The 24,227-nt window shown below is 37.7% G+C and overlaps 4 protein-coding genes across 4 annotated transcripts; 1 reads left to right on the top strand and 3 right to left on the bottom strand.

Moving 5' to 3' along the window:
* Positions 1–117: 117 nt before the first annotated feature.
* On the bottom strand, positions 118–5,534 carry LOC113144430 (forkhead box protein N2-like). The gene is made up of 5 exons (XM_026330493.1): positions 5,407–5,534; positions 3,982–4,636; positions 3,652–3,773; positions 2,854–2,909; positions 118–1,571 (listed from the first exon to the last, which is right to left on the bottom strand). Exons 2-5 carry the CDS (start codon positions 4,591–4,593, stop codon positions 1,219–1,221), a joined length of 1,143 nt encoding a protein of 380 aa, XP_026186278.1. The 5' UTR covers positions 4,594–4,636; positions 5,407–5,534; the 3' UTR covers positions 118–1,218.
* Positions 5,535–6,714: 1,180 nt separating this feature from the next.
* yif1a (Yip1 interacting factor homolog A (S. cerevisiae)) lies at positions 6,715–12,235 on the bottom strand. Its single transcript, XM_026331256.1, has 9 exons — positions 12,115–12,235; positions 11,678–11,729; positions 10,434–10,678; positions 9,597–9,701; positions 8,462–8,540; positions 8,305–8,362; positions 8,052–8,207; positions 7,717–7,810; positions 6,715–7,395 (listed from the first exon to the last, which is right to left on the bottom strand). Exons 2-9 carry the CDS (start codon positions 11,706–11,708, stop codon positions 7,237–7,239), a joined length of 927 nt encoding a protein of 308 aa, XP_026187041.1. The 5' UTR covers positions 11,709–11,729; positions 12,115–12,235; the 3' UTR covers positions 6,715–7,236.
* Positions 12,236–15,879: 3,644 nt separating this feature from the next.
* fosl1a (FOS like 1, AP-1 transcription factor subunit a) lies at positions 15,880–19,435 on the top strand. Its single transcript, XM_026330853.2, has 4 exons — positions 15,880–16,292; positions 16,659–16,913; positions 18,023–18,130; positions 18,245–19,435. Exons 1-4 carry the CDS (start codon positions 16,179–16,181, stop codon positions 18,803–18,805), a joined length of 1,038 nt encoding a protein of 345 aa, XP_026186638.1. The 5' UTR covers positions 15,880–16,178; the 3' UTR covers positions 18,806–19,435.
* Positions 19,436–19,445: 10 nt separating this feature from the next.
* On the bottom strand, positions 19,446–23,525 carry ccdc85b (coiled-coil domain containing 85B). The gene has a single exon (XM_026330854.1). It carries the CDS (start codon positions 22,814–22,816, stop codon positions 22,214–22,216), a length of 603 nt encoding a protein of 200 aa, XP_026186639.1. The 5' UTR covers positions 22,817–23,525; the 3' UTR covers positions 19,446–22,213.
* Positions 23,526–24,227: the final 702 nt, after the last annotated feature.

Genomic DNA, 24,227 nt, shown 5'->3' with positions numbered 1-24,227 from the left:
TAGATGCTGAAAATAACCCAAATCTATCCAATAACATACTTTCATATCAAACTGATACTGATATATTGTCTGAAAATAAAAACAGGCTTAAGAAGAAATACATGACAGATTTCATTTCTTAGATTACAAAATGTAAAGCTTACATACATAAATACAAACAATTTACAGACTTTTATAGTACCCTGAAATGTAAAGCAGTTCAAATGGCAGTGTCATTTTACGCATTAAATTGAAATGTCAGTTTGTTTCTGATTGAAGACAGGTTAGCTTAGCTTACAAGATCATATTCAGGTTTTTGAATTCACAGAAAACTAAAAGACATTCAGAGATTCAGTAACATCATGTTTATATATCAACTTTAGAAACTATGATCTTAAGAATGATTGTGGGCAAAAAGAAATTAGAAATAACAGAAGTACACACTATTGTAATTGAGAAGTGCTTTCTCACGTTTTGAGAACTCTACAATTGCAAGTACAATATAAATTACATTTTGAAAGGATTACGCTGTACTCAGCTACTTTTAGAAAGAGCATTTTCTGAGAAGTCTAGTGTTAAGGAACAAGAAAAGCTTAAGTTTGTTTTGAATGTCTTTCCTAATAAAGTTTGTTCTACAAAAACTTTCTTATAAAGAAAATATGGTTACCACATGAACTGGCTGGTAGGACATATTCAGTGTACGCTGCAAAAGACCTACTTTATTAGTCTTTGCAGGTTTTAACACCATATAAATCTTTCACTTGGGAAATATTTCACTCAAGAAACAGGGCTTCTACTTGAGTTGGAAGCACATCAACAACTGAAAATGAACTCTGTAGAAAAACTTGTACTGAACTATTAATACTTTCCCTCTGTTTTAAAATGTCAGAGTACAATTGTTCAAGTTTTTCAGTTTAATGTTCAGTTTAAAGTCGTTGTCCAGACTGTTATTTTAAAGTGTGGTATAGTAATAAATTCAGCTTTTTGATTGAAAGTGCCTGAATACATATGAAATATAGGATGCATAGTCTTGTTAGTCCGACAGTGAGGTTGATCTATATTGTTTTCTAATTACACAAAAATAGACAAGCCTAGGGCAGTGTCAGCATCTCTGGAAGAAGCAGCCAATTTACCAAACCTTATGATTCCAGCAATTATCATTCAAGACTTACAATAGAAGTCCACATTTATGTTGATCTGATGAAGTATTTGCTCACAATGGGTTGAAGGGACATAAAATCAATATCCACCACCTGCCAAGTCCAGAAGTGACCCTGCAGCCTCCTGGGCCTCAGCATCAAGCTGAAGGATCTCCACAGTCTCTAGGTCCAGCTCAGTGTCATCTGGCAGCACCAGATACTGGTACTGCTGAGACTGGTAGTAATGTAACTCAATGTACCCGCTGTCTGACAGTGGGTCCTTCTCCAGCTCCTCGCTGACTTCCTCCTGCTGGTATTCAACTGACTCCATGGTAACAAGCTCCTCATGATCTGGGGTCAAAGGGCATGGCAGGATTTCGGTGAAGGCTGAGTTATCAGAGGTCAGGGTTTGGGGTGAGGGTGTGGAGAGGAGGAGGGTTTGAGAAAGAGGATCTGCGTGAGAAAAAGAACAAGAAAGGTCTCTTTTCAGTTTAACTTCTTTACCCCTGCTTTGTCTAAAGAAAAACCCAAGGATACCTTGGCCTTGGAGTCTTTTGATATTTTCATTATATCCCAGGTCATTTAATTTCAAGGATGGCAGCTATAAAACACTGAAGGATTTATGGCAGGATATTTTAACAAATGATTAGTACAAGAATTAATATTATCAGTTAGATTAAAATGATTTGGTCCAAGACAATATAAAGTCATATGAATATGTTACAGGTACCACAGAACAAACTGGCCCACATGGCACTGCCCATATCGAATAAGGGTAGGTGAATTATGGTTTGTCTAAGTGTAAAAAAACAGACCCTCATCATAACTACAACATTAGAAATATTTTATAGGAAACTGTTGTCTTTTCAGATAGACATTATTTTACTGTCATCAGTTGAGGGTCAGTTATTGTGCAATGGTGTCATGGTATTCATTTTTAAATATTTTTATTTCATGAAGCAAAAGAGCATGTTTTAGCAAAATGTTATGGTTACATTTGTTTTCAGATGCAATTGTGTAGCTTCATATGACTGTTTTAAAATTCAATAAGGATGCAGTAAGCCAACTGTTGCACTTTAAGCTGTGATTTGTAGATTAATTGTTAACTGTCTTTTTACTTTTTCAATTTTGAGATGCTAAAATTGTGTAGTAGGCTTTAAGTCATCATGTTTATTGTTTGTCCTGGGTATCGTCAAATCTGTTAGTTTAAATGGTAAATATGATGTGTTATGTGTATTTCTTGTCATTCAAGCATTATAAATAAATTTATGTGGGCGGCAGGAAGAGTAACTACTCTTACAATACACTGGCTAATGGACATCTAAATAAATAAAATAAATGCACAACAAACAAATGTGCAGGATATGAGATTAGAATAATAAAGTAAGACATAAATATTCATCTGGTTGAAAACCACTTGTGAGACGCTTCAGTGTGCACGTGGACCCACATTGCACAGACAGTAAACTCAGAAATAAAATGAGGGGACATAGAGGAGACTAAGCTATGCTATTGCTAGGTTTCCACGGTAATAGAAGGTTGTTGCTATAACAACTGAACACAAACACAGGAACAATGTAGCATGCTGAGAAAGCTGCAGAGGAGAAAAGCTGGACGTAATCAAAGTGTCACAGCGAGCTGTTACTCCACTGAAGGAATATATTGCAGAATAAAGTTTTTTCATAAAGGGTCAAATATTTAAGATTGTGAGCTAATTAAGTTACATGAGCCTAACCTGAGATTTCTATAGAGTCGCACACTGCAGGCAGTCCATGGTCAGCTCCTTTCAACCTGCACAAAACATGACAAAATAGTTAGACAACTACCTAACCCTAACAATAAACCGGTTAAAATACTGTACCCCTTAGTAACAGACTGTTGTTACAATGTAAAACATCTCACCCACTGAATATTTTATAGGGCTGCAACTAGCAATTATTTTTCTTTGTATTTTGAAAATCTATCAAATCGTTTGTCTAAAAAAATTGAGACCATTGCAACTGGTATCACCCCAAGGAAGTTTTGTCCAAACAATGGTCCAAATCCCAAAGCTATTCATTTAAAATGTTGTTTGGACAAGCTGGAGCCAGCAGATGTTTGGCATTCTCTTTAACAAATAATTGATTCTATAATAGAGTTATAATAATTTATTCTTAATTGATTAATATCTCTCACTTAACCAAGTAATAATAAATCAACTCTTTATATAACCTCTAATAATTTATTGTCTATTGCCTGACCAAGAGTCAATCAACCATCTCAATATATAATACAGTCATCAAGTTAATATAGTCAACCTGACATAGTTTCAACTAGCGGCTTAACGAATGCAAGGCAGTGCTTGTTTTTTAGTTATTTAATAATGTGTAATGACCAGTTAAACACTCAGGAATTTGTGGAAGCTGATCAAGCCAAATAAAGATTTTTTACATTAAATGTATGCAGTTAAACGTTAATCAAAAAGATAAACTGATAACTAAAATGATTTGTTGCAGCCCTGTTACACATATTCAAACCGTGTGACTATACTCACAGTGCTGGTTTGTCTATCAGATTGCTGTTGGTGCTGTGATAACTGTGGGTCTTCCTCAGCATCTCAAGGAGTGCTGGCCGATACTCTGGACAAACACACCACAGTGATCCTTTTCCCACTGACTGGAATGACAACACAAAAGTTCTTGAATCACTGAAACAGCAACAACCCAGAGCAGCACATCTGGATTCAGTGTGTTGCTTGCAGACATTTCAGGGGATGCATGCTTTCAGATATGGATGTTTGAACTTTTATCCTATAACTTACACTATTTACTCATTAAATGACCTCTGTTGTCTTCAGTGTGGAAACTGTGAGCTGTGCACCCACCTGGCTTTTGTCCCTCTGAATGCGACGGAAGCTCTTGCTTAGGGAGAGGTTGTGTCTAACAGAGTTCCTCCAGCCACCGGAGGCTGTCCTGTAGTAGGGAAAATTGTTTAGAATCCATTCATAGATGTCTTTCACTGGAAGCCTCTTGTCTGGTGAATCTTCTATTGCCATAAAAATTAGGCTGCTGAAGGAGTACGGGGGCTTGGACAAGGCAGGAGGAAAAGGCTGAGCAGTTGAGGAGGACTCTAATTGAGGCAGTGGTGCCATTTTGGGAAGAGGCTGCAGAGGTAGCAGGTTTCCTCTCTGATGCAACCAGCTGAGGCAGGTGAGGTCATCTTGGTCAGATATATTCGCTGGGCTGAGGGATTGTATATTTTGACCTTTGAGGGACTGAGACGTTGTGCAGTGTGAAAGGGGAGAAGAAGAGTGAATAGCCTCTGCTGTTGCTGGAGAAAGACAAGTAGGGGAGGGTGGGAATGAAATAGGAGAAAGAGGGAGTGAAAGGTGGCCACTGAAGCAGATCTGCTGCGGCGTGGAGGAAAAAGGCAGGGACCCCCCAAAAGTAGTGGGACATGAGGACGACGGTGGCAGTGTATGAGAGCTACTGTCCATCTCTCTTCCAGAAGGGAACTTCCAGGGTCATTCAGTGTTACCGCTGTTTAAAGATAAGACCACAGGATAAGATCACTTGGAAGTACTGCTCTACAGAATTGCATAGAATAAGTATAGAGAATAGGAACTGCAGTTAGGTCCATTTTATTTATAAAAACAACTTTTACAATATACACACCATATTACATGATCTATCTTCACACCTAAAGTTCTGATAAGGAAAATCTAAAATAATTAAACCTCAGAAAGGCACATTTCAAAACATTAGCTGCATTTCAAACATGCAGGGTAACTACTTGCTAATTACGAGCAACTCCAGGTTAACGCTATATCATTTTCAGTTTTAGACCAAAAGAGATAATAGTAAAAGCTGCAGAACAGAAAAGTAAATCAGCTTAATGTAACGTTAGTTAAATGTTAGCTTTCCGTTCCCCTCTGATGAGCATCAGTTCAAAGTCCACCATGTGTGCAGCCTTACAGTACCATCTCCCGTACAAACACACGGACGACACGGCCAGTGGAAATGTGCATGTGTGTTTTCGTATCTACACCTATCTATAGGTGCGCTGGCATCGATTAAAAGCATTTAACAAACTAATTTACTGCATGTAAAATCATATTCATACCCCTGTGAAAGTTTGTATGTCAAGCCACATGGCTTTACAAAGCAGTTCAGCAGGCAAATGGCGGAACAATATAAAGTTTCATTTAGTCAAGAAAGCCGCCTTTTCCCCCACAGGTAACCCACTCGGTGATATTAGTTAGCTATCGTTAGCTAGTACCGCGAATGGATTGTAGGAACTCGTTACTTACCGAATTACAAAAAAATAACTCTAAATGATGTCAGGGCTCTGTAAATGTCCTAAACACGGTGTCGCAAAGTTAACGGTGAAATTGTCCTGTTGGACTCGGACACCTCTCCGCTGCTCTGTTGCCGTCCGTTTCCATAGAAACGAAAAGGACGCCCTGCGCGGTGCGCGTTCCCCGGCGCGCTCCCGCATCAAGTGCACGTGTTCACACCAACCAACAGTGGGGATGCGGATTCGTCAAAAGTGACATGCGGAGGAAAAAGTGCAATAAATCAATAAATAATTATCTATTTTTCTGTTTTTCTACATTTAGCTAGTTGTTTCATTTCCACTTTTCATTTCCAATATAGCTAATAATTCATTATATCATTATAGATTAAGCTACCCAGCAGTATACAAAGTAGTTAAAATGAAACCTAACTTTAGCACCTGCAATATTAAAGTGATATTCATAGCTCATCTATACTGAATCCACCAGTATAGATGTGATATGATTGAAGCCTTAAATGACTGAAACACATAGGCAGCACAAAGTTGTTTCCATCTACCTCTCATACTGAGAGGTGTATAATGCACTGAGAAATAGAAAGTCTCCTGTACAACCTGGACTTACACACTGTTTCCCGGCTCCTGTTATTGCTGCCTCTCTTGTACATGTTCTTAATCCAACCCTTACTTCTGGCACAATCGCCTTAATATGGAGGGAACTGCTGAGGTGGTTCAGTTACATAAAAGTTGCGGTATTTATAACTGCCTGTCCAAAATCTTACAATCACCGGTCAACCCATGTGTCAAACAAATGTAATGAATGTACATTATATTACTAAGTTGAAGTAGTATAAAAAAGTACAAAGAGCTCAATACTGTACTTAAGTATGTCATTTGAGTACACTAAGAGTTAGCTTCCACTCCAAGATTGTATGCTGTTTTTTGACATACTTATGTCAGGCATGTAACACTATATAACACATACACATGACTTTTTATACTTATACATAACCAAAGATGACACGCAAAAATGACAGTTTGCCTCTGAAATGGAGTAAACACAGATTCTCAAAAAACAGCAATTCTCATTTGATACACCAGTGTCTCTTGTAAATAAGCAGCGATGCTAAGAAAATGTACTTTACATCACTGCAAATGTCTGTATAACTTTGCACAATATGTTTCAGTCAGACTGTGGGTAAAAATACTAAGCTGTACTAACAAAATCTTACTAAACTGACATAAATCAGTATTTTCACAAGAAAATAACTTATATAAGCTAGACTTCTCACAGATACAGCTGAAATAAACATCACAGAAACTGTTAAAATTGAAGACACAAAGCCAAATAAATTTATTTTTTTCTACAAAAATCCAAACATGATCATGCTGTGTCAAATATAGATAAATAAAATCCAGGATTCACAAGAAAGCAGAGATAATAGAATAATATTACCCTAACAGGAAAATTGTACTTAAATCACATCTGTCTCTAGCTGTGGCTTGTAAATACTTCATAAAAAAGGAAACTTGAAACCGAGTTAGGATTAACGAAATCTTGCAATGAAAGCCCTTGTGTTCAAAGTTACATGTATTACTGCTCACTCCTACAAAAAAAGGAAAAGAGTTAAGGTGTTTTCCACGTGACACTTTCTGGTAAATTACTGAAAGTTTCATAAAGAACATGTCCATATGAAAAGCTGAACACATGCTGCAGCTCAACACTGCCTACATATGTTTAAAGTTTATTAATAAAAGAGTATAGAAAGGCAGGTGTACAAACACTCAACAGCCACAGCTCTTGTAGGTCCAGTAACACCTGGACAGATTTTTAAATGCCTCTTGGTCACCTGACCAAGTGTGAGGTTAACCAATAAATAATGACTGGCTGAAATATTGCAGTGGCCACAGTTATATAAAGGCGGAATTGAGGTTTGGCACTTGATCCTGTTCCCATTGAGTCTGATGAGATAGAGGGAAGGATTTTCATTTTTAGAGATCGAACCTGCAGAAACAGAAACATCTTTAAACCTGCAATTCAGGATGATTTAATGTCACAAAGAAAAGAAATATGCTTGTGTGGGATAATTAAATAATAAGCAAGTATGTAACAATTTAGATAGTACTGTTTGATTAAAAATATTGACAGAAAATGTCACAAATACATTTCAATAACATTATGCAAACAAACACAAATGTCCAGTTTAGAGCAGTAGAATAATTACATTTTCTGAGTCAGACTGTGTTTGACAAAACATTCTCTTTTATAAACATTTTGGATTCATAAATGTAAGGGGCAAAAGCAACAAGCACTCAATATACTTACAATGAAGAACATAAGGGCGCAAGAGGACCAGATAAGGGCCACAAAGTAACCGTCACTGCCAAACAGTAAGCCACACAGTACTGTGAAGATCATCCTACATATAAGAAATGAACTTATCAATTCAAAGATGAAACATTTTTAAATGTACTCATAACTACCAAATTTCAACCACTGCACTGAATTATAACCAACTAGTTTAAATATTTCATGTAGCAGCTCTTTTATTGTATGAAACTAGTTTTATCTTTGGGGTATAACTATTCATCGATTTATTTTCTTTTTCAATTATGAATCATCAATCAATTAAAAAATATCTGCATCAAAGGTCTATTTACCCAACATATTTGTATCCACTGTAGGCGATGAGATCAAAGGTTGAAAGGTCACTGTGTACTGTCAGCAGGTATAAACTCAACAGCATCACCAAAACCTCAATGATGATCCACACGAGGGCAGTGCTGGCACACAATCCAAGAACCTCTGGACTGAACCTGTATATATTAGGCAACACACACTCCTTATTAAATATATTTGATATTAACATGTTTATTATGGGACATAAAGTAAATCAGATAAACAATAACTGACCTTTTCTGAATGCCAAGGGCCATTCCAGCAAGTAAAATGTAGGTAATGAAAGCCATTGCTAAAGCACAAAAAAATAATACATTTAATAGACTTAAAACATCATATGGGTATCCCAGATACTCAGCTACTGATAATTTTGAGTTAACAGAAAATATACTTGGTATATAAAGATCAGGTGCATTGACATCCTGTCTTGGAGTCAGTGGAGTGTCCCGATGGTAACGAACTTCCCAGTCCTATTAAGAACACACAAGTACCAACAAATACAGTATGAATCATCCTGCATTATCTCACAGAGTTGCACACAAATAATACTTGGTGCTCTTTTATTCCCCACCACAAAGGTCTAGTAAATGGAAAGATACAAAGAATAATTTAGACAAATGCAATGAATGTATGTCACAGAGTTGATGACGAATTGATGCTCAACGGCTGTCCAAGCACTTATAGCTCCATAACAAAAAAAAAAAGAAGCTGTGTCTTTCTTGCACCTTAGACATTTTGAAACTACTGAAGGGAGAGCCATAGGTACAATATGAGATTAAACTGGATAACCAATATCTTGCATTTGTAAGAATGCCGTCCTCGTGGATAAGCCTAAAAATATTTTACATATTTGTTGACAACGAATTCCATAAAAAGACCAAAACCAACATTATACTAACTGTATCTATTTTTTTCATTGCTGAATGATATACAAAAAAAGTCAAACAGTGCAGTTTTTAGCAAATATTACTCAATCAAGAGTAAGCTATATCCGATCATGACTACAAAAATAATATCGTTCGTAACACCACTTGTCTGTTGGTTTTGATATGTTTAAGGGACTTATATCAGCAGACCTATCTGTTAAGTAAACCCCAACTAACATTTAAACCAAATGGTTGTGATGGTTGTAAATAGTATGCAATAGTAAAGAGAATCAAAGAGGAAATACTATCTGACCTTGGTCTAATAAGGAGAGTCTGCACTCTGTGTAGTGTGAACATTATCAAGGCACAACATGTCTGGAGTAGTGCCCTAACAGAATCTTAATAAGTTAAAAGTTTGGGGGGAACTTTTTGAGCTCCACGTGCTTTTATATCCTCACATGCAGCCACAATACTATAATGTTTAGAAACTAAATTGGAGTTACATCTGACTGATTATCTTGTTTGCAAGGTTTCAATGTGATAAGTGGTTCAAAATATGATGCCAGAAAAAGTTTTCACTCAGTGATTAACTATCAAGTGTTCTGTGACGTCCCGTATCTTGATGTAGGACAAAGTCTGAAAGGATGAATAACTGATTACCTGATGTGTATAAGGGAACATCAAGATCATAAGTTTCTTCAGTACATATCTGGTATCGACAGCAAAGAAGTATTTCAGCTTGTTCACAGACATGAATCTGCTGATCTGAAAGGCAAACAAAGTGCAAATATTAACAAATGTGGAGTAACAATGTGCCAAAGTTAATAAATGCAGCTGAGTCAGTCATTTTTAAAGAAGGCTGTGTCTGCCCTCAGGACTGTGCATCAATTGGGCTTGACAAGCTATGTTCCTTGAACAACCTGCATAGCAAAGTTGCTAATCAAGTAGGACAACAAATATATTTACGTGCAATCCACAGGCAACACATTTATTTAAATGATTCTTTCTTTATTCCTGGATGAGGAAATTCATCAATTGTTATTTTATGTTAGAAAGTAGACCACAAAATGGTCTGTTTGACTGAAGACCTGTTTAAAAATGACACACCTTTCAAGTTTTAATATGAAAATACTTTGGGTGTAACTAATATCAGGCAAATGAGTTCTGGAGAGCAGCAAAAAAGCAAAAAGTACCCTTGTTCCTGGAGACTGTGCCAACCAGAGAATACATTTGTGTTTCTCCAAAACCTCAGATTTTAAATTTGTGAAAGCACTTTTTGGGACAAAGAATTTAAAAAAATTGCATGTCGCAAATATAAGTGCTTCAACTTGTGACTGAATTACCCAACACACATTTTTGCTGCAGGTACAAAGTGGTGCCACTTGTCCATCTAGGTCTTTGTCTTATCTATAGGTTAGTGGATTAACATCCCACCTTCTATTCAAGATAATCAGTGACATATCTGAAGAAACCTATGAAGATCCTAACTTTCCTCACCTCTTTGTTTACCATATCCTTTCCTTGGTTGGCTAAGGAGGAACCATACATCATCGCAGCGCTGGCCATTGGGTCAGTAAAGAGGTTGTTACCCCCAGCACCTCCAAACATATCGTTTGAGGGTTCTCCCATATTATACCCTTGACTGTAGTATTCCTGACTGTTCATTGCTGGTGCAGAAGCGCTGGTGTCTTCAAAGAGAACAGGATCTGCTGTGGGGGGAGCAGCACGAGCTCTTGGTTTATCTGTCGACGAGATGGACACAACACAAAAGATGGAGATAATTTATATCAAAAGAATAAAAAATTACTTTGACAATACTTAAGTTATTAGCTTTGTCACAATTTCCATTTAAGTGACTGTCAAAGTTCGCCAAGGTTTACAAAGTTGCCAGTTTATTAACTATCCCTAGCTAAAATGAATGTACTCTACTAAAAAAAAAAACATAGCTTTGCAATAAATCTGAGAGGTTATACTCAAGTTTTTGTACTAAATCTTTAGTGCTGATTCTACTTCATGGCCATTGTGGAGAATGAACTCTGTGGTGCTACTGAATTAAATTTAAACTGTGTTTCAACATTTCTGCTGATGTATACCACTGTGCAATTCTATCATGCTCTTTATTTGTTTGGATTCATCCTCCCTCACACAATAATATTACAGAGGGTGCTGACTGGCCCCCAATTTATTCTGCATCATTACAACGACCTCAAAGATACAACCAGAGTCATAAAGAACTGTCTTCCAGGACAAGAACAAGGGCTTTTACAACTGGTACTATGTCACACAGAAAGCCTTGATCTCAACATCAGAGTCAGGGTGGGATAAAATGAAGACACAGGAGACATTCAGACACAGAAACACTGACCCACGTTCTTCAAGATGCTTGGAACAACCTACCTCCCAAGTACCTGGTCATAACAAATAGCACTGATTTAATTTGGTTTTTTTTCTGTTTCCTGCATTTTGTATAAAGGAAACTGACAGTGCATCATCTCTTTACTTTTAGGGTATAAAACCTCTGCAGTATAACAATGAGGGGTAGACACTGAAAGTAGGATTTATAGTATATTAGAATACACAGTTTTTATTTGGGTGTACCAAATAAACTGGCATGTATTGGTATGTGGTTATAACTAGTTGGGTGACCTCTGTGTGCGATACTTTAGTTAAAATATAGGAAGTAGTTAGTATGGGTGGACACTTTGTAAGACATTTCAAGAATGATTCATTTTTGAACTTACTTGCTCGGTACCCATGATGTGGCAAGTCCATTGTAACTTTCGTTGGCGTTAGCTTGAAATGAAAACAATGACACGTTAGATTCGTTTAAGCTTTTTAGCACTTGGTTAAATAGTTAGCTCACTAAAACACTGTGCTGTTATGCCATAGCTAACACCGACAGCAACAAAAACATATCGATAAGACGGTAGCGTTTAACCTTTAATGCTAATTCTAGCTACCTAGCCTGCAAACCTACGTGTAAACTTATTTAACTGTTGCTGCCAGCCAATGCTAGCTAAACTAGCCAAATCGAGCTAAATATATAGCAGCATATTTTCGTTGATACTCAGTGAAACAGGGCAGTCGGTGTACATGCTTTTGGCAATAGCGTTATAAGTGTCCACACAAGAGGTCGGATGAATAACTGTATGAAAATAACGCGGATGAGAGCACTTACCTACGCAGCTAACGTTGGTAGCTAGCTAGCGTTACGTGGCTGCAGAGCGTCTGGGCTGGTCCCACCCTCTGATGCGGTTGGTGAACCTTTGCCTGCGTGGCAGAAAGCATGTAACTACAAAACGTGCACAGCAGTACTGGGAGATAGTACTAGCTAGTACTTCCATGTAGCTACTGTTTTACTTCCTATTTTCTTTCTATGTTTAGGTATTTTCGGGAGCGGCAGTGTGGGTTAGCTACACTTCACGTTTAAGGACCCACAAACTTATTAACACTTAAAGACAATCAGATTTACTGTACTGTAACAGCAGTTTGCTGATTTGTATCAGAAATACTTAAACCAATTGTAACGTGGTGCTTTATTTTCTCATATGAAACTTGGTATTTACTTTATATTTATATTTACTTTGAATACTTCCTAATTGATAGAGAAAGGTTTTACACTGAAAAGATGTGAAATAAACTTGAAAGGCTAAAATATTGGGGCAAACAAAAAAAGGGGCCCTGGGGCAAACATTTCTTGGTTTGCTCCTATTATCCACCATTACACATGGCAAAATACCATAACAATTACTCACACCAGTCTTCTTTTCCCAGTTTACTACGATAGCAAACTAAACATTTTTGACTCTGTAACTGATCAAAATAAAAAAATATAATGGACCATTATAACTTGTTCTATATTAATGAATTATTGCATATTGATAATGAAATTGCTCTCCTATGATTAAATAATGCTATGTTGCCCCAGGTTCTCTCTAGGGTAATTATATGTCACATATATGAAATGGAAGGAACTTAAAAACACAACTTTACAGTGAATAATCAGAACATTAGCTTGCTGCAAACAATGCTGGTTATAAAACTGTGAGGCAAATTTTTGATTAATCAGGTTATGTAGACCAAAATGATCTATGGGTCTGCCCATTTTGCCTGGTTGAAGTCACTTTATTTAACTGATGTAGGTACAAATCACAAATTTGCCTCAGAGGACTTAACAATCTGTACAACACCAGGTATCTGTATCAAAACTGTAACAGCTTGTCTGTTCCTGTACTATTTAAACTTATTAACAAGCAGCCCCTCTTAGGCAGACATTCAGATAACTTTCTTTTTTTTCATTGACTTTGTGTTTGTGGACATATAATGAGAGATGTATTTCTAAAATGTGTGTGCTTAGATGTATACACAGTATTTTTTTAAAATAATTTTATGACAAAATTGTTTGGTTATTTTATTTTATTTTATTTCCATCCATCTGATAGATGGAGATCTGCACTTCCACCACTACACAACAAGCTGACAATAAGTTATACATCATATTTTCCATAATATTTACATTAAGAATATTATATTTTGATAATAATATATAATATAATTCAGATTTGATTTTATTTGTAGATACAATCTACTGACACCAATGCCCTAGAAATAACAAACAGCACATACAGTGTGTCAACATTACCTTGACTCACAATGTCCAGGACAATCAGTATGGTCCTGGTACTGACATGTTCAATACTGCATTGTACAATCAGATAACCTACCAGATGGTACTTAGTAAGTAAGAAAGTATGATTCGACAAGGCATGAAATTCAACATCCATTAATCAAGTGAATTTAACTTTATGTGGCATGCTGTGATAGGTATGAGTGTGTGTGGGTGGGTGTGTGGGTGGCTGAGGATGAGTTATACAAGTACATGTGGAGATTCTTAGGGTGAGTGAACTGTAACAGAATCCAAACTTCCTTCATCAACAAAGAAAATGTTAACCTCTGGAATCAAAATATGGAGTAAAACAGAAAACAACAACTTTGAGTTACAAATGAAAATTGTATCTAAATTAAAAAAGACTTTTATTTAGCAAAGTGGGAATGTGTGTTGAGAAGGATTATAACTAATGTTAAATAACAAACAAAAAGATAACACAAACAACTGGCAGATGAATAAAGGTGTAATGGGAACAAAAATGGTGGCCAACAAGTTGTGACATGTCTCAATTGGAGACAGCAAGTGTGTCATCATTGCATTCCTGACGCTTTAGTCATCTGAGGCTTACCTTTACCCCATATTGCCCTCATTTGAAACCATCAATAAAAAAAATGGTCCTGCATGTGTGTCTTTGTTATTGCAAGGTATGATACTGTTGAAATTTAAGAATTATGAGAGTCAGTAGTGAAATGAGCTGATGAGCACCAGGTTGCCTTGTAAAATGTCAGGCTCTTGGCAGTTTCATTTTTGGTTCACTGTCTCTGCTCTCTTTCATAAGTTATGAAAAGACCAGAGCCTATAAGGTCAGGGTCCCATTTTAGTTTCTATATAGATTATATAGAGAGAAGATGATTAATATGTGCATTTATTGATCATTTTCTCCCCAAAGAAGACTTTTAGATAGGACCAGTAACCATCTTTGCAATTAACTTATGAACCTTTTTTATACAAAAAAGACAATCCTTAGTCTCAGAGGAGAATTAACAGTAATATGAGACACTAGTGTAATAGTCAGCAGCTAGGAGAATCAGCCCTTGCCGGGAACTCTGTCCTTAGGGACTGCAAGGTCAGCAGCTGTTGTGATACACTAAGCCTACCAAATCTACAGCATGCATTTTTTGAATCTTTACAAGGTGCTATATTGTGCTTGCGAGTAAAAAACAGTCGTTGAAACGGATGGTGAAATAATTGAGTAGCTTTGTGGCAAGTGACTGACTCATCTCCACAGGCATGCCTGCACACTGATGTGGTTTGTAAAGTGACAGTGGCTGCCAAAAACCTCAATTAGGCACATGCACCCAGCTTTGCCCAGACTTTACAATCGATTTCATAACCATTTCTATAATAAGCCTATATTTGTAACCTTGAAACTGATTTATATTTAAGAGCATTTAAGTAGAATTTTTTGGTTTCTTTTTTTAAATTATAGGAATAAGCTATTAAGTGTTAGCTGACAGCATTATGTTGCATTATGATAAACAAAATGGTGGAATTTACTTTTATTTTTATACTTTTTCCATTACATTTTAAAGTAAAGTTCACTTTAATATAAGGTATTAGTGTGGTATTATCTGCAGTTAAAATAATGTCCATTATTGAATACAAATTTTGAATCAATTTAAGAGAGTTATATTTTATTAAATGGATCTGAAATGTTTCTGAGTTCCTTGACTTCATATAAAACTTAATAAAACTTAAATTAAATTAAACTAATTAGTTTACAGTAAGGTAATTACAAAAGATAAGTTGGTTTTGTTGAATTACTGTATGAAGCTTAATAGAGTGAGTTTATTTTAAATTTAAAAAGTTAGTCATTTCTTTTAGATAAACTGTTTTACTAAGTGGTAAGGCTGTCTTTAACCACTGCTACTTTCCAATTTCACTCACATTTTCCACAATAATAACGTCTGTCCATTCAGTCTTTTAAAACACTACTAGTACAGCAAACATTTTTTTTTAATTTGTCAAGTTATATTTTTACTTAACGAATGTATTTTTAACGTAAACAAAATATTATGTAAGTATCAGTACTTCCACGGTAGTGGAAAAGTGTCATCGTATTTCCACCACTGATTCAGAAAACAGAGAAGACAACCAGTACCAGACCATGAGGTGAACTTGCCTGAGGAATCCCGGGCATTACTCTCAGGAGGAAACTCTCACCAAATATGGTCAATGACGTCACGACACGTGATAGCATTCGTGAGAGATTCCAGACAACACTATTTCCCGTAACTACGAGGGGCGTGGTGCTCCTGCAGTCCTGCTTTAAGAGTTTACAACCTCATAATCACGCCCAGACCTTGACTTCTAGATGTGTGACTAAGGACTAAAGGATATACTGAAAACGTTTTCGGATGGTTTAGCGTGATTTGAAAAAAGCGAAGCGATATTTTCCTTTCTTGTCCCCCTTCGAAGACGTACCAGTTTGGACTCCACCGATTTACCGCAATAAAGTGGACCAACTACAAGTTTGAATTGACGCACCAGACTCAGCCCGAAAGTCGTTTCGTGAAACCTGAAGGCTATAAAGCCCAACAGGTTCAAGTTTTCTTTTCGTTTGAACAGAAAGGATGTATCGAAACTTTGCGAATCAAGGACGAGGCAACTCGCCGTACCCAGGGAGTTCTGGGACAAACTCTGGATCCCTGGGAAGCACCAGCACATCAACTACTCAACAGGAGCAGGTAGGTGTGCGTTGATGAAACTAGATACAGGTTACCCCTGTATACTTCAAAAGAGCGGTCAAATCAGTGTAAGATAATGCACACTGAACTGGAAAAGTTGGGATTTTCAGCCTACGCTACTTTAATAAACTTGTAATAGTGTTAATATCACATTATATGTTTTTGTATTGTCTACAGAGTATTACATTGTATGTGTATTTATTACAAAGTTAAATTTGATGTATATTAACATAGTTAATCAAACATTTTTAAGACACTTTTAATAACTTTTAATGTAGACCTTTGACATAATGTTTGATTACACCATCTGTTACATTAACTTGTCCATTGACTTTATTCTCATTCTTTTTTTATTCTGGTTTATAGAAATATACAAATGCAGGCAGTAGCCAATTTGTACCAAGCCTCAATGCCATCACAAGCAACCAGGACCTCCAGTGGTTGGTCCAACCCTCTCTCATGCATCCACCGGGCCCTTCACGATCACCAGTACCTCCTTACCCATCCCTCCCAGGGCCCCGGACCCTAGGTCCACCACCTTTACAGTCCCATCTTCAGAGACCAGGAGTCATAAGAGCAGCAGCTCACACTACACCTACGAGACGCAGGAATGATGAACAGGTATGCAGACCTTAAAAGACATCCTCAGCCAAAAACACATTTTGAATAGACATTGATGATTGTAGATTTGTTGTGGTTCCACTGTTAGAAAAATTACAGTGGCAATAATAGAAAATAAATGGAGCCCTCTTGGGATTCCTATCTTCCCTCGAAGGGTGTAGATAGTGAGGTGTGGGCAGTGGCTCAATGATTTCTGTGTAACTGGTGTGTAATATCCTGTAATACAATGACACAACTCTGACATTTCCTTTGGACTTGCATATATAATGAATCTATTTACATATAGTAAGGTTCATTTTAAATGTTATTGAATACATAATTTAAATTATTTCTAGCAGATCACAAAAACGGAAAATTTCATCTCCACAGGCAAGTGAACACTGTATGCTTTTTCATGGTGTTTGCTTTGAGTCGGTGTTGACTCAGTAAAATTATCACCAGTGACACACTGTTTGCAAAGATTTTTTTTTTTTTAACAGATCAATGTTAGTGTCAAAACAAAAGCAAGTAGATGTTAAATTGACCAGGTTCAACACAACTTTAACCTCAAGAGCTATCATCATTTTCACCACTTCCACTCTATCATTTTGTGGTTTAATCTGACACACATTGGCACATATCCCTTGTCAGAGTTTTTTGTTGGAGCTGTAATTTCATGGTACAGGAAGTAGACTGTCATGTGACTCATAGGGGCAAGTCATTTTTTTGTGACTCACACCTGAGTCACTGCTGGGGTCTGATTGTGACTCATCACCTCGAAAGGGCGGGAAATATTGGATCCACTGTAATTATTCAGTAGGGTGCTGATGAAGTCAGAGTTAGGGTGTTACAGAGGCACAAAAGCTCAGACATTTCAAAATCATTAAGCCGCCATGACTGTGATGACTCAGTGCATGCACATGGGGGTAGCATTTCTCCTGTGTCATGTGCCCTATAGGCTCAACATCCTTCCCTGTATTTGATAACTTGAAATTGTTTGTTTGCCCAAAGCAAGAAGTTTACACAAATCAACTTAAAAGATAAAATGGGACCTGGAGTTCGACTCTGTCCTTTTACTTTGTCAGGCTAACCTATTGTATGCATTCTTTTTTTTCTCTTTCATGTTAAAGTTATCCCAAGACGAACTGGAAAGACGCAGAATAAGAAGGGAGCGGAATAAACTGGCAGCAGCAAAATGTCGCAATCGCCGCCGGGAGCTGACAGACTCGCTGCAAACCGTGAGTGAACGTTGTACATTGCATGATGTACATGTCATAGCATTAATGCGTGCAATACAAGGTATAAGACAGTTTACATCTATGTCTGCCTTTCCCTGCTTTCCCCTGATGTAGGAAACTGACCAACTGGAGAATGAAAAATCCCACTTACAGAAAGAAATAGCTGAGTTGCAAAAAGAGAAAGAGAAGCTGGAGCTGGTCCTGGAAGCTCACCGTCCCATTTGTAAAATAGAAGACTCTGATTCAGATTCCGACTCACATCCATCAAGTTCCACTTTGGGAGGCATCAAAATGGAGCCAGAGGATTCCAGCAGACCTGGACCCTCAAGCAAAGTGCCACCAAAGATGGAGAAACCCAAACCAAAGATAACTATCCCAACCAAGCCTGTGACGTCCACAACCTCTATTATTACCACTGAGTCTGAGTCACTTCACACCCCAGTTCTCATATCTACTCCCTCTCTCACGCCCTTCACAGGGGGTATGGTTTTCACATATCCTTCTGCCTCTTCAGACAACAGCGCATCCACCTCCACATCTCATGCAACATCACATCAAGGAAATGTCCAGCAGTCTCAAGCTGCACAGCCCTGTGGGATAGCTCATCGTCGCAGCAGCAGCAGTGGTGACCAGTCGGATCACTCCCTGCACTCCCCCACCATCCTCACACTCTAATTGATGGCCCTGGCATCCTGGCAAAACACTAATGTTTGTTTTGATGCAGTCATAGTGTGTGAGACAAAGAAAAAGCTGTCTGGGAAAAATGACAGAAACTAAACTGAAGATTGTAATAACCATTTCAAAGTAACATACCTACATCTGCTTCATTTCATTTCTTTAGGAAGTAGATTCTATAGTTAGGTAACATACAAATTAGTGGCATTATCAGGATATGAATGTTACACTCTTTCTTAGATTTTATATAAATATATTAACTTTATATTTCTAACTTAAAATGTTATGGTGGAAAGTGAATGTTTGTGGTTTATCATGAAATAACTACATGTAGAATATATTCTCTAAAGAATTTTTATAAGCTTTATAGAAAGAACTGTGATATCGGAATCTAATGACATTAATAGGGATATTTTATGTCATGTTGCATTTAATGACTTGTTACAGTTATGTCACCCTATGTAACACTTAACAAATGCACTCACTGAGGGAAATAGAGTACTTAGAAATAAATGGTCCTTATTTTTTATGAATCATAATGTTTCAGAAAATAATAATCAGAAATTATTGACCACTAAGGCTGGGCCATAGGAGTTAATAAGGATTAAATAATAAAGTATTTATTTTTGAGAGTGTAATATATTTTTGGTAATGTTTTTATTTTCTCAGACAAATGAACTGTTTTGGTGGGCAGTGCCTTACATTCTTCTTTTGTCAAAGCTGTTCTACTTTACAGACAATAAAGAACAAACATTCATAACTGTGTGGAAATTATAAGGATGGAATATTCCTAGAGGAAAAACATAGGCTTTTGCTGAAAATAAGTGATTTTGAAGTGTGCATTTTTAAATTATGCAAACAACGAGACACCAGAATAACCCAATTAACTGAGTTAGTAAGCTAGGATTGAAACATGTAGATGATTAATTGTGTCATGCATTTAATCAAGCAAACAAAATATTTTCTGGTTGCAGTTTCTACAAAACAACGACTTGCTGCTTTTATGTGTTATATCAATCAACTGAATACCTTTGCATTTAGACTCTTAGTAAAATTTTTTTAAAAATTGAAGTCATAACCTTTGACTCTGGTAAATTATAACAGAATTATATCATTATTGTTGCATCACATGACCGATAAGAAAATAACAGCTGCTGCAGCCTTTGTAATAACGGTGATTAAAAGGGATTGACAACTGCAATATAAACTGACAGACACAAATGATTGCTCATTAACTCTAACCCTAACCCCAACGCTAACTCTACCCTAACCCTCCATCCCCTAACGCTAACCAAGACAGAACTTGCACAACATGGATTTAAAAGCAACATAGGTTTCAAATCTTCAAAATGTACTGACAGGCAAAGTTCTTGGTAGGGGAACCGAAATGAGTAATTACCTCCCTGAAATAGATGGGATAGAGCCTACTATCATCTTTCTATGACCTTCCTATTCAAAGCTATACTATAAAGATCGACCATTACCCATGATGCACCTGGTAATGATTATTTTCATTTTAATCTCAAAATTCCTAACATAGAAAGGCACAAATATAAACATATTACATATCAAAATTACCCCTCCGAAACCCCAGTTCATATTCAGATCAACAAACAAGTGAAATATCTTACCTAACCCCTATCCCTTAACCCTAACCCTAATGATCGCTCTATGTCACCTGAACTGTGAAAACTATGTTCTCCATTATGCCAATTCCAAAACCTGAACTCTTGCTAATACATACACAGCTCAGAGGGCATTGGATCACTCTGCTAAAATAGGGTTAAAGACAGAGATGGAAGGAGAGTTAGACTGAGAGCTAGTGAGCATGAGGGAGAAATTATCAGTGTGTATGTGGCTGTCGAAGGACATCTGTGCATCACTAAGTGGGTAAAAGCATTACTGCTCTCTTCAGCTCTCCAGAATGTGTGAAAATGTATCCAAAAATAAAATTGATGAACATCCATAGTCAGTCTGCATGATATGAAGGTAGCATCAATCAGATACAGTCTGTTTAGACATGAAGGTCAAAACATCAAGTACAGATATCAGCTATTGCTCATTGTCATGTATTTGCTTGTTTCTGCAAAGTCAAACACACAAAGACCAGGTCAGAAAACTGCCAAGTGTGATACCTACTGTATTTAAAGCTCTTCAATGCACTACGAGCATAGCCCACCAATAAACAGCTAACGACAAAATAAATCTTTCTAATCCATGTGCATTATCTATGATTTAAACTGAAATCAGCTAGTAATGCTAGTTAGTACAAATAAATCAAGATAAAGAGGGCTCAAAGTTAAAATGATCCTTAGTGTTACAGGGCAAATACAAAGTATGAGTTACAGAAGAGAGAGTTGACCATCACTAACTTAAACAAAGTGTGTGATATGCTAATCCAACATCAACAACAACAATGTAATAAAAATGTCACTTCAGTGAATTTAAACAGCTTGGTTTGAACAGAACAGAAAACATTAAACCTTCCAGTTCGATCCTATGAAGACTTTCCAGTTCGAATAAAAAAAAAAAAGTGACTAGGTGACTAAGTTCTATTCATTTCAGCTCTGAGTGAAATCTAAGGACATCTATCATGTCTGATCCAAAACCTTAACAAGTGGGCTGGCTCTGCACAGGCTCTAGCACATGTTACATTATGCACAGCAGCCCCACCCGCCGTATACCCGAGGGCCTTCACATCAGACTGGTTCACAGGCCTGTACAAATTGTGACAATCATCATGCACATATGGCACTCCAATCCTGTCCTGAGGAAGAGAGTGCATAAAATATCACACGTTATTGGGCATCTAGCAAAAGCAAATATCAAATAGTCCTGTGTTTTTTTTATCACAACTCATCTATTTCAGTGCTATTGGAATTCAGTGGACTAAATATGGCTCAAAACTGGATTGAAATGAATCTTTAGATCTGTGATTTAAAGATCCATGATAACGCTGTCCAGTGCAATAGTAAAAAAAGGCTTCTACCAGTGTAGGCTAGTCCAGTGCATGAGATAAATTTATAGCCTATATGTGACCCACTTTTTTGGTCCCTTTTTTTTTTTTTTTTTTTTTTTGAAACAGACCACTGAAAAAGAAGAATTTCCCAAAAACAGAAGAGTCGTTAGAAAAAACACTGTAAAATTTAGACACATTATCATCTGGGAAACACCTATTAAATGTCTTTGCAAAGTCCTGAAATGTCATGTGGTGGTAGAATCACGTCAAAACCTAGTGGCACACAAATCTTTGCAGCATTCAAAAGGCCCTAATATTTTAATGCTTATGCATTTTTCATTTGTATTGTCTGGCAAGGCTTCTGCATGTGTCTCTCAGTCATATCACAGCCAATCTACAGCTTCCTTGTTCAGGTGGTAGGAGCCCTGACTGCGGACAATAAACCGTCATCAGTCATCAGGTGAGCACACTAGATGAAGCTGGTCAGGACTTCCCACGCTGCCTGTGCTTGAGCTTCCGTCTCCCAGGTCCCGGGCCACCATGCAGGGCAGGTTGAGCTCAGTGGACCCACCGGGGCTGGAGTCGCTCCTGCTGACACACTCCTCCTCCAGGATCAGACACAGCTCCTTCAGATCCAAATTCTCCTTCACCAGGCCGTCCTGCATGCGCTCCAGGTCGGCGAGCTTTTTCAAGTACCCGCCCAGGTCCTCTCGCATCACTTTTGCTGCGTGATGCCCGAACAGCTGCCATTCCCTGGCCAGCTTCTTCACTTTGAGCCGGTCGTCGTCCAGGAAGCAACACAGGTCCCGCAGCTCTACGTTTTCCTCCTGTAGGCGCTGATTGATGACTTTCAGTTCCCTGATTTCTAGGAGGTGTCCCTGCAGCTGTTTGTTTACCTCCTTTATCAGCCGTCCTCGCTGGATGAGAGCTGATATTTTCTCTGACTCCTCTTTACGCAGCCGGCTCACCAGCTCCTCTTTGGAGCACGCCAGCAAATCCTCGTCAGACATCTTTGACAGTTCTCTATTTATTATCTCACCTTCGCTGCCCATTTTCTATTTAAAACCCACACCTAGAGGGTACCTGAGAATTTATTAAAAACGCTGAGATGTAACTGGATGCCTCAATGCTCAGCAGTCAGTGTTTGCCAGATGTTATGTATGGAATCACTACAGCACATGGAGGCAAAAATATGTGATTTCTTTATTTAGATGGCTTTTTCCAAGGTGATGGGACTTCGGTCCTATTTTGTGCTGTACCAAGTGTCTGTTTCCGTCAGACATTAACGCCTTAAAGAGGTCGTGTATGAAAACGCACCGCAAACCCACATTAATGTCAATCTGCCGTTCTCTGTTCTCCAAAGGCCTCCAGGAATGCAGCCGACCTTGTTTTACCTCCTCTCGTAATATTTTGAAGGCAGCAGCCGCCCCGTGGGGTTTTCTGTGCTACTATATGTTCAAAGGCCCAGTCGATCCACGGAGGCTTAATCCAGCAACCACGGATGCACACCCTGCAGATGTTGTGATTTTTACGTCGCTGGCATCGTCTCATCGGGCTGTGCTCAGCTCGCTTCGGCTGAATGAACTCACTTTCCTGATGGCGAAATAGTAGGCTCCGTACGGTGCAGCAGCTTTTTGTCTTTACAAAGGATTCATTCTTTAGATTAAAAAAATAAATCCATTAAAATTCAACCTCATCAATTATCCACTCAAAATCGGTGCATCATCTATGCTCATCCTGTTACCACAACAATGTCCGCCTCCGACACTTTCACGGCTGACTCCGTTAAGCAGCGAGCTGGGTGTCAAGTTGAGACACTATAGGAAGTCAGCCTCCAGAGCTTTCAAAATAAGATCACGGAATTGTAAAACTTTATGAAAGATGTGGAGATGCGGTAGCTTATAATGACATATGTTTGGGAAATAGGTTTAATTACAATATATAGATTTTAAAAAACTTTTATTGATGGTGTGGTACTCCCGATTACATGCGATTATATTCCTCAATAACACTGGTTTCATTTTGTATACGTGTGTTTTCCGGAAGTTTCACACTTTGTGATGTCTGCTTTATTGACGCATTGGTTAGATCGTAATCAGAAACATTTGCGGTTTCCTTTGAGGTTTGTAGTGTCTCTTCGACAAGTCCAGGTCACCATACTTTGATTATAACATGGTCGTAAAAGCCCAAATAGAATCGAAAAGCTCTGTAATGCCTCTCTATTGACTCATTCCATCGTAGACACATTATTAAAAATACCAGATCTACTCCAAACGTTCTCCCATCAAGCAACTTGTGCGCCCCCATTTGGATCCGAAAACATTTTTTTTTATCCTTATCATGGTGGGAAACCAAAACAACATAATTCACAAAGGAAATGAGTAAGAACGACCGGTGTTAAGCCACTTCTCTCGGGTTTTCTGTTCATTGGAATGATCTCATCCCCCAAAACTACATAGCCCT

This window comes from Mastacembelus armatus, chromosome 10 (assembly GCF_900324485.2).
Source record: "Mastacembelus armatus chromosome 10, fMasArm1.2, whole genome shotgun sequence".
Lineage (NCBI taxonomy): Eukaryota > Metazoa > Chordata > Actinopteri > Synbranchiformes > Mastacembelidae > Mastacembelus > Mastacembelus armatus.
The sequence above is the reverse complement of the archived record's forward strand: the minus strand, read 5'-3'. Positions and strand labels throughout refer to the sequence as shown.

Coding starts and splice junctions, on each gene's coding strand:
- LOC113144430 (XM_026330493.1), bottom strand. CDS start 4,593: ATGGACAGTAGCTCTCATACACTGCCACCGTCGTCCTCATGTCCCACT. Junction 3,774..3,981: donor TTCAGAGGGACAAAAGCCAG/GTGGGTGCACAG, acceptor TTGTCATTCCAG/TCAGTGGGAAAAGGATCACT. Junction 1,572..2,853: donor CGACTCTATAGAAATCTCAG/GTTAGGCTCATG, acceptor TTTCTCACGCAG/ATCCTCTTTCTCAAACCCTC.
- yif1a (XM_026331256.1), bottom strand. CDS start 11,708: ATGGACTTGCCACATCATGGGTACCGAGCAA. Junction 10,679..11,677: donor ACATCATGGGTACCGAGCAA/GTAAGTTCAAAA, acceptor TCTCGTCGACAG/ATAAACCAAGAGCTCGTGCT. Junction 7,811..8,051: donor AGTGGATACAAATATGTTGG/GTAAATAGACCT, acceptor TCTTATATGTAG/GATGATCTTCACAGTACTGT.
- fosl1a (XM_026330853.2), top strand. CDS start 16,179: ATGTATCGAAACTTTGCGAATCAAGGACGAGGCAACTCGCCGTACCCA. Junction 16,914..18,022: donor GACGCAGGAATGATGAACAG/GTATGCAGACCT, acceptor TTCATGTTAAAG/TTATCCCAAGACGAACTGGA. Junction 18,131..18,244: donor TGACAGACTCGCTGCAAACC/GTGAGTGAACGT, acceptor CCCCTGATGTAG/GAAACTGACCAACTGGAGAA.
- ccdc85b (XM_026330854.1), bottom strand. CDS start 22,816: ATGGGCAGCGAAGGTGAGATAATAAATAGAGAACTGTCAAAGATGTCT.